General features: G+C 41.8%; 1 protein-coding gene across 1 annotated transcript in view; it reads right to left on the reverse strand.

Moving 5' to 3' along the window:
* Nucleotides 1-10663, reverse strand: part of LOC122551055 (RPA-related protein RADX-like) — a 56226-nt gene extending 45563 nt beyond the window's left edge. The window contains exon 1 of the mRNA XM_087988550.1: nt 10216-10663. Coding sequence (XP_087844676.1) covers nt 10216-10663 — 448 coding nt within the window. The remainder of the gene's footprint in view (nt 1-10215) is intronic.

A 10663-nucleotide genomic window follows, 5' to 3' on the forward strand; every position in this document is an offset into this window, starting at 1 on the left:
TGTAACCTGTTAGTGATGCAGAATCCTGGAGTAACTTCTGTTGTGAATCCAGTTTAAAACAGGGTATTTGGAATCTGGTAGGAGGCAGCAATTGAAGCAATAAGCATGGTTGATCAAAAGACTCCTGGAGACCTTACTGACCTAGCCCCTGACAGGTGACCGCCACAGATCCCTTGGAAGGTACCAGTTAAGAGGCTGAGAATGTCTTTTCAAACAAATGCTGGATACCAATCCAACCCTTCCCATTTACCCAGATCGGTAATGCAAGAACAGAATGCTGTCACAAACATGGATGAGAATATTCTCGTCATGATAGTATAATTAGATTAGATTAGATTACTTACAGTGTGGAAACAGGTCCTTTGGGCCAACAAGTCCACATCGACCCTCCAAAGAGCAACCCACCCAGACCCATTCCCTTACATTTACCCCTTCACCTAACACTATGGGCAATTTAGCATGGCCAATTCACCTAACCTGCACATTTTTGGACTGTGGGAGGAAATCTGAGCATCTGGAGGAAACCCACGCAGACACGGGGAGAATGTGCAAACTCCACATAGACAGTTTCCAGAGGCGGGAATTGAACCCGGGTCTCTGGCACTGTGAGGCAACAGTGCTAACCACTGTGCCGCCCATAATTGAATTTTATAATCTTAAAAGTGTTCGTGGTAGCAGTAACAGCAAATTTCAAGAAGGGAAGTGTGTAATATAATCTCCAGCAACAGAGGCAGAGGGTGCTGAATAGGGGAGCTCAAGCAGTTGTGCCGGGACCTCCAGAAGCAGGTGACAACGGTGTCGAAGGGCAACTAGAGGAGCTGAACAGACCATCTCTGGAAATATGGGTAACATTGAGAAAAGGTCACCTCATAGGACGAAGGAACAGACATCAAAAAAGTCTTCAACTCAATGTAAACACAGGCTTCATTCAAATAGATACTTCCTTGTTTAACCTTAATTTCCCTTCATGTTTGTGATAACTGGATGCTATTGGAATAAAGAATCCTTGCTTTGTGATCTTTAAGCAGTCTCTGTATTCAACTGTCATGTTATATTCAGCTGATTTTCAATGGTAGTTGGTTGAAGAGAGATTTGAAAGATGCCATTACCAGGATATTTCTTGTCAATTTTAAAATGTACTATTGCTACTACTGTCTTCTTAGCTGTAAACTCAAATTTCTCTCCAGGAATTAAGACAATGGCCTCTGGCTCCAGCTGGCATGTTTGCAGCCTGGAGTTTTATAACAGCAGGATTTTAAGCTGAATCCCTATCTGTTTGCTTCACAATTACCTGGATATTAAATTGCATCGTTCACTGCAAAGCGAGGAAGTAGTCATCGATCACCTACCTAGCAATACTCTCTCAATCAATACACAGAGAAACTATCCCATTAATTTTTTTGCGTTTTCACTGTTATCTATTTTGTCAATTAATCTCTCCACCCTTTGTCCCTATTTCAGATCTTCCCACTTTTCATTCCATTTCTAACCTTTCCCAAACTGATTAAAAAATTAACACTATGAAGCACTGCAATTCTAATGAAGAATAACCAACCTGAAATATTAACTCTTTCCTTCTCCAAAGACATTACCTGACCTGTTCAGCATATTTTCTTTTTGTGTGAGGTGAAAACCGATCATTTATCTCATTTCTTGTGTACGTTAGTTTTTTGCATTTATCCAGATATCAGTAAACTACACAATGGAATTCATTATATGTAGAATGTTTCTGAGACAGGATAAGGGACTTATGTAACTTCTTCCCAATGCTGGAATCAGAATTGCTTGACAACATCTAAATATAAACATCTGAAAGCATTTGAATATATCTGACAGACCACTTCAGTCATCAATGGGCACCTTTTTAAGTTAGTCAGCTGGCTGTCTTAAATCTATTCCCATACGTATTCAAGCATCTATAACAAAGCTACTGAGAAGTCCACAGTCAAGGTTTAAGCTTACAGCCCCATTTCCTCAAATCCAGAATTTTCGATGCAATTCAGCAGAACAACGGCTTTTTCTGTCTAGTGTGCATTTGAAAGAGTGTAGTGTGCTTTTGCTGAAGTTAACTGGCATTAATTCTTCAACCTGAAGAAGGGCTTATGCCTGAAACGTCGATTCTCCTGTTCCTTGGATGCTGCCTGACTTGCTGCGCTTTTCCAGCAACACATTTTCAGCTTAATTCTTCAACCTATCAACATAGCGTTGCCAAGCTTCTCACTGTATGACCAATAAAGGTTACCCTTCCAATCTGAACATTATCTTGTAGTGTTCATTACTTGGAACTAAGTAGGAAGCCCAGTTCTCAGGCCAAGCCTGCTCTCAAAGTTCACTCTCAGTCAGACTAGCTACAAAATCACCACTGTTTTTGGCCTACCTAGATGAGGTATCAAATTACTGAGCTCACAAAATCAGCAGAGTTGAATCCATACCTCAGTGTTCAAACTAATATCATGAAAGATGATGACACTGATCTGGCAACTGAAACAAATGAAGCTCAATGTTATTTATGTGTAAATTGAACAGTCACTTTTGACGAGTGGAAATGTGTAATGAAACAGGAAAGAACCCAGAAGTTACTGTTGTGTTGTGCTGGTCCTCTGAATCCTCTTAGAGGTCTTCTTGCTGTCAGGCTCCCCACTAAAACATTCTTGATGGTATTAAGCTTCTGTTCCTTTGAACAAGCACTTGTATCATTCTCTGCACAGAAGTGGCCAATTTAGCTGCACTGTTCCACAATATGCTGTTCTTTACTCATGCAGTGTTGGTTGGAAATTCTATCAGACAACTGCTTTCATCTCCATATTTGTGAGCATGATTATCATTAGTAAGGTATGATTCTATGAACCTTCCTTCTCTCAAGTCACAACACTCAAAATGGTGTGGTTTTCAAGAGTTTCTTTTCAATTGACAAATCAATAACACCTAGTTCATAGTTTGGCCACTTCTGGAGAAAACACCTAACACTTTTAGTGTATCCAACCTATTCACACAACTTTCTAGCTTTTGGCAATTTTAAACCAGCTCCTGTTTCCTATTCCACCACGTAGTAAAACTGACCTTTCTTGAGACGGATTTAAGAGTCATAGAGATCTACAGCACAGAAACAGACCCTTCGGTCCAACTCGTCCATGCTGACCAGATATCCCAACCCAATCTAGTCCCACCTGCCAGCACCTGGCCCATATCCCTCCAAACCCTTCCTATTCATATAGCCATCCAGATGCCTTTTAAATGTTGAATTGTGCTAGCCTCCACCACTTCCTCTGGCAGCTAATTCCATACACGTGAGTGTAAAACTTGCGCCACAGATCTCACTCTAAATCTATGCCCTCCAGTTCTGGATTCCCCCACATCTAATCCATGCCCCTCATGATTTTATAAACCTCTATAAGGTCACCCCTCAGCCTCCAACGCTCCAGAGAAAACAGCCTATTCAACCTCTCCCTATAGTTCAAATCCTCCAACCCTGGCAACATCCTTGTAAATCATTTCTGAACCCTTTCAAGTTTCACAACATCCTTCTGATAGGAAGGAGACCAGAACTGCACACAATATTCCAACAGTGGCATAACAAATGTCCTGTACAGCCACAACGTGACCTCCCAACCCCTGGACTCAATACTCTGACCAATAAAGGAAAGCATACCAAACACCTTCTTCACTATCCTAGCTACATGCGACTCCACTTTCAAGGAGCTATGAACCTGAACTCTGAGATCTCTTTGTTCAGCAACACTCCCCAGGACCTTACCATTAAGTGCTAAGATTTGCTTTCCAAAAATGGAGCACCTCACATTCATCTAAATTAAACTCCATCTGCCATTTCTAAGCCCATTGGCCCATCTGATCAAGATCCCGTTGTAATCTGAGGTAAACTTCTTCGCGATCCGCTACACCTCCAATTTTGGTGTCATCAGCAAACTTACTAACTATACCTCTTATGCTCACATTCAAATCATTTATATAAATGATCAAAAGTAGTGGACCCAGCACCGATACTTGTGGCACTCTAGGCCTCCAGTCTGAAAAGCAACCCTCCACCACCACCCTCTGGCTTCTACCATTGAGTCAGTTTTGTATCCAAATGGCAAGTTCTCCTTGTATTCCATGAGATCTAACCTTGCTCCCATGGGGAAACTTGTCAAACACATTACTGAAGTCCATATAGATCACATCTACCACTCTGCCCTCATCAATCCTCTTTGTTACTTCTTCAAAAAACTCAATCAAGTTTGTGAGACATGATTTTCCACACAAAGCCATGTTGACTATCCCTAATCAGTCCTTGCCTTGCATTTGCTTCTTTTCCTCACAAGAATTCAGTGTATTTTTATTTCTGGCTTTATTTACTTTACCTCTATGTCTACATCCATATGCTAATCACCTTTACCTTCCAGCTTCTCTGCTTGTTGCTCCTCTTTGTATCTGGCCTTTAGACATCCATCTCATCATCTTCCTTACTGCAATAGCACCCTGTTCCTTCCATTCATTTGTGTCAACAGATCTATGAGGTTGAAAGTTAAGCATCCTCAGATTTACTGCCAGTTCACCCAAATTACGCATTTCAAACCTCATGGGCAGCCATGTTGCATTGTCAGTCATGCACTTTAACTGGATGTAAGTTTGCTCACTAAGCTGGAAGGTTTGTTTTCAGATGTTTCATCATCGTACTTGGTAATATCATCAGTGAGCTTCCGGTGAACCTTCCAGCTCAGCGAGCAAACTTACATCCAGAACCTCAACCTGAGCTACAAATCTTCTCAAAACTCACTAATGCACTTCAACAGTTTTGCAAAATTTGCTGTCTAACAGCTAAACAAAAACAAGTTGCTCAGTTAGCATTTACCTCTGTCACTATATTTCCCATGAAAACTGACAGCAAACAAACTTCTGTCCTTGGGAAGGTTGGCTCCGCTTTCATAGGGTTTCAGTGTGGTCATGCAGGTGTAAATGGGTTGTCACAGAGTATCCAGAGAATACAGGAACAGAAAAGGTAGGACAAAGCAGATTTTCAATTGTGGTTACCAAGTGACCCTTCAGTTTGCAGGTTAATAGGAATCTGACAAATGAATTGTAGCACAATAAACATAGTTATGTGCTTACCAATACTGATTCCTGTCTAATAGCCATGTGGCTCATTATTCCTTGTTGACTGAGGGACTGATGATAAACTGGTTGAATGAGTGACACCCATACTCAACATTGCAACTTCATCACAACTCAACATTGCGAGGCTCAGAAAATGCCAGCATCAAATTGCCATGTCTGTAGCTGATTTGCTACTTATACTCCTACCACAGCAGTTTTTTTGTTTGAGTAATAATCAGTGGTAAATTACATGGGAAGAAATAGTTATTAATGCAAGGTTACCCATTCAAGTTAGATGTATTTCAGGAGGTTCCTTCACACAAATTGGTTTCTCCAAATTCCCTGCCACAGCCAAACAACCATTCAGCAATCACCCCATTCCACAAATGTGATACTTTTTACAATGAAGTATTCAATGATAAAAACATATTTAACGCCACTTTGTTTGTTCTTTTGGGTTTCTCTTAAAAAAGTTTCCCACAGAAGATGAATAACCATGTGCATAAAAGGAGGTCCATTTCTAAATCACATTTAACTGACTTGCTGTAGTTTTGTTTCGTAGAGTTTTGATCAGGGCAATGCTATTACTGTGCAGTATGTCGACTTTCAGAAGGCATTTAATATAGTGATACACAATAAATTTGTGAGCAAAGAGAGAGCTCATGGAATGAGAGAAACAACAGCAAATTGTCTGAGACAAGAAACAAAGATCCTGTATGTTTTTCAGACATGTGGAAGATTTGCAATAAAGTCCCAGAGGGTGAGTGCTGGGACTCCTGCTTTTCCTGATAAATACTGACCAAATCTTGGTGTACAGGGCACAAATTCAAAATCTGCAGATGGTATAAAAACTTGGAGGCATTGTGCATTAAGAGGATACTGTATAACTTTAAAATGACAGATAAGTTGAGGGAGTGGGCAGATAAGTGACAGATGAAGTTCAGTGTACAGAAATGTCAGGTGATACATCTTGGTAAATACAATACAAAGGTTAAATCTCTAAAAGGGGTTTAAGTGGCTGAGGATCTGGTTGTATGTGTGCAGGAACTTAAAGGTATAAGGTAGGTTGAGAGCAGTTTAATAAAACATACACTATCCTAAGTTTTACTATAGGGCACAGAGTACATGACTGCAATATGATTCCATTATTCAAGAGGGAGGTAAGGATAAACTAGGAAACTACAGGCAAGTGAGTCTAACATCACATAATTAATCCCTACTTGGAGACATGGATTAATCAAGGATCGTCAACATAACTTTAACAGGGGACAATTATACCTAACAAATTTGATTGACATTTGAGATGGTGACTAGGTCAAGCATCTGTCAGAGTAATGGTTGAAGGGTCATTTTAAGACTGCAAACCTGTGTCGAGAGATGTTAACACACGGTTTCGTGCCAGATCCCTTCGTGTTTCTAGGGTATGCTTCTAGTTCATGAAGATGACACAAATTGGTGGTGTGGCAATTAGTGAGGAGGGATCTTTGACTAAAGACAACAGAAATCCAGTCAGATAAGCTGAATAGTGGCAAATAGAATTTAATTCCGAAAAGTGAGAGGTGATGCATTTTGGGAGAAGTAACAAGGCAAGAGAATGCCTTTTGAATGTTAAGATGCTAGCAAGTACTCAGGATCATAAGGACATTGGTGTGGATGTCCACAGATTCTTGAAAGCAGCGTAATAGACAATAGGTGCAGGAGTAGGCCATTCTGCCCTTCGAGCCTGCACCACCATTCAACATGATCATGGCTGATCATCCTTAATCAGTATCCTGTTTCTGCCTTATCTCCATAACCCTTGATTCCACTATCCTTGAGAACTCTATCCAACTCTTTCTTAAATGAATCCAGAGACTGGGCCTCCACTGCCTCTTGGGCAGAGCATTCCACACAGCCACCACTCTCTGGATGAAGTTTCTCCTCATCTCTGTTCTAAATGGTCTACCCCATATTTATAAGCTGTGTCCTCTGGTTCGGCACTCACCCATCAGCGGAAACATGTTTCCTGCCTCCAGAGTGTCCAATCTTGTAATAATCTTATATGTCTCAATCAGATCCCCTCTCGGTCTTCTAAACTCAAGGGTATACAAGCCCAGTCGCTCCTGTCTTTCAGCGTAAGGTAGTCCCGCCATTCCAGGAATTGACCTCGTGAGCCTATGCTGCACTCCCTCAATACCCAGAATGTCTTTCCTCAAATTTGGAGGCCAGAACTGCACACAATACTCCAGGTGTGGTCTCACCAGGGCCCTGTACAGCTGCAGAAGAACCTCTTTGCTTCTATACTCAATCCCTCTTGTTATGAAGGCCAGCATGCCTTCTTCATTACCTGCTGTACCTGCATGCTTACCTTCATTGACTGGTGTACAAGAATACCCAGATCTCTTTGTACTGCCCCTTTACCTAAATTGATTCCATTTAGATAGTAATCTGCTTTCCTCTTCTTGCCACCAAAGTGGATAACCATACATTTATCCACAGTAAACTGCATCTGACCACTCATCTAACCTGTCCAGGTCACCCTGTAATCTCCTAATATCCTCCTCACATTTCACCCTGCCACCCAGCTTAGTATCATCAGCAAATTTGCTAATGTTATTACTAATACCATCTTCTATATCATTAATATATATTGTAAAAAGCTGCGGTCCCAGCACTGATCCCTGCGGTACCCCACTGGTCACTGCCTGCCATTCCGAAATGGGGCCGTTTATCACGACTCTTTGTTTCCTGTCAGCCAACCAACTTTCAATCCAAGTTAGTACTTTGCCCCCAATACCATGCACCCTAATTTTGCTCACTAACCTCCTATGTGGGACTTTATCAAAACCTTTGTGCAAGTCCAGGTACACTACATCTCCTGGATCTCCCTCATCCATCTTCAGAGTTACATCCTCAAAAAATTCCAGAAGATTAGTCAAGCATGATTTCCCCTTCATAAATCCACGCTGACTCTGACCTATCCTGTTACTACTATCCAGATGTGTCGTAATTTCATCCTTTATAATAGACTCCAGCATCTTTCCCACCACTGAAGTCAGACTAACTGGTCTACAATTTCCTGCTTTCTCTCTCCCACCTTTCTTAAAAAGTGGTACAACATTAGCCACCCTTCAATCCGCAGGAACTGATCCCGAATCTATCGAACTCTGGAAAGTAATCACCAACGCATTCACGATTTCTCGAGCCACCTTCTTCAGTACCCTGGGATGTAGACCGTCAGGCCCCAGGGACTTATCAACCTTCAGACCTAACAGTCTCTCCAACACCAATTCCTGGCAAATATAAATTCCCTTCAGTTCAGGTCCTTCAGCCACTGTTACCTCAGGGAGATTGCTTGTGTCTTCCCCAGTGAACACAGATCTGAAGTACCAATTCAATTCTTCTGCCATTTCTTTGTTCCCCGTAATATATTCCCCTGTTTTTGTCTTCAAGGGTCCAATTTTAGTCTTAACCATTTTTTTGCCTTTAACTTACCTAAAAAAGCTTTTACTATCCTCCTTTATATTTTTGGCCAGTTTACCTTTGTACCTCATTTTTTTCTCTGCATATTTCCTTCTTAGTAATGCTCTGTTGTTCTTTAAAAGCTTCCCAGTCCTCAGTTTTCCCACTTATCTTTGTTGTGTTATATCTTTTCTCTTTTAACTTTATATGTTTTTAACTTCCCTCGGAGAAAGAGAGGACTGCAGATGCTGGAGATCAGAGCTTAAAAACGTGTTGCTGGAAAAGCGCAGCAAGTCAGGCAGCATCAAAGGAACAGGAGAATCGACGTTTCGGGCATAAGCCCTTCTTCAGAGCTTATGCCTGAAACGTTGATTCTCCTGTTCCTTTGATGCTGCCTGACCTGCTGCGCTTTTCCAGCAACACATTTTTAAGCTCTTAACTTCCTTCGTCAGCCACGGCAACCCATGTCTCCTCCTAGGATCTTTCTTCCTTTCTGGAATGAACTGATCCTGCATCTTCTGCATTATACACAGAAATATCTGCCATTGTAATAGGTAGAGGTGGTGGTTAAAAATACATATGGGATATTTACCCTTAAAAGTCAAGGCAGTGAATACAAGAGCAAGGAGGTTGTTATGATGGAGCAGCATAGGAAGTTAGTTAAAGCACAGTTCTGTTCACCACACTATAGACAGGGTGCGATTCCTCTAGAGCAGGTGCAGAGGGAGTTCTCCAGGATATTACTTGGAATGACAGTTTCAGAAATGAAAAAAGTGACTAGATAGGCAAGCCTTGGTTTCCTCAGAACATAGAAGGTCTGGGGCTATTGTGTGTGTGAATCCTGATGAAGGTGCACAAAGTTATAAGGCATATAAATAGGGTTGAAAGGGAGAAATAATTCCATTTAGTAAAGGGGTCACTCAGCTTTTAAAAGGATGCTTAGAGGGAATTTGAAGATTTGTTTTTAGATCACCCAGAGGGTTGAGAGTTCTGAAACTCACTACTTAAAAATGTGGTGGAAGCAGGAACCATGAGCAATAGAAATGCCATTACATAAAAGATTAGAGATCAAGTGTTGGCAAAATGGGATGATAATAGGTATAAGCTTGATGACCAGCATGAAGACATCAGGCTGAAGAATCTTTTTGTGTGTTTAAAACTTGATGACTAGTTCTGTCTCAGCTAAAGTATTGTTTCCATTCTTGATGCCAAACTTCAGGAACGATGTGAGGCATTGGAACAGAAGAGGTTTACAAGATTGGTTTCATGAATAAGGAATTTCAGATTGTAGATGTTGGAGTTAGAGGGAATGCTGAAAAGAGATCCAAGTATTCAAAATCACGAAGGAGTCTGTACTGAGCAAACAGGAAGACATTGTCAACCCCTTCATGGGTGAGAAGGCACAGATTGAAAGCAAAACGTATTCAAGGAAAAATATTTTCAGGCAAAACGAGGATCTGGAATGCACTGCTTCAAATGTATAGAGGGTGTAGGTTCAACCAAGGCATTCAAAATGGACTGAATGGTTATTTGAATAGGAACAATATACATTCTCATTGCTCATTCTGCGAGCCAGTGCGCAGACAATGGACCGAATGGCCTCTTTCCTTATTTACAATTCTACAATCTTTTAAAACCAGAGTTCACAAGTTTTGAATTTTAAGTAGCAATGGCACACCACACCTTCCAGATTGACAAGTTCTTGGCTGTGCGTTTGCATAATCCATTCCTCTCCATAATAGTCACTGTCCTCCCAGAGGGGCAGATAGTATTTGGCATGGCAGTATGAAGGGCGCGGGACGGGCAGAAAGGCAACACATGCTGGTGGTGGAATGGCTCCCCTCAACACTTCGGCTCTGTCTATCACCCTCAGCCCGTCCGACAGCATGGACCAGCGGTTCAACCTGAGCTGGCGACCCGAACATAACCGATTTGTTTCCACTAAACGGTTTAGCTGCGGAGACAGCGAATATTTCAGTGGACCCCCGTCCTCGTCTCCTTGGCCATACAGGGTCACGTCATATCGATTAGCGCCGGGACGATCCGGGAGGTATCGTTCCACTGCCAGCACCCAGAACACGGCTGCTCCACCAACCCAGATGGCCGAAGAGCCAAGCTCCAGCTCCGCCAT

The sequence above is a fragment of the Chiloscyllium plagiosum genome, unplaced genomic scaffold (assembly GCF_037043375.1).
Source record: "Chiloscyllium plagiosum isolate Xiang-an unplaced genomic scaffold, Cpla_swu_hap1 HiC_scaffold_6, whole genome shotgun sequence".
NCBI lineage: Eukaryota > Metazoa > Chordata > Chondrichthyes > Orectolobiformes > Hemiscylliidae > Chiloscyllium > Chiloscyllium plagiosum.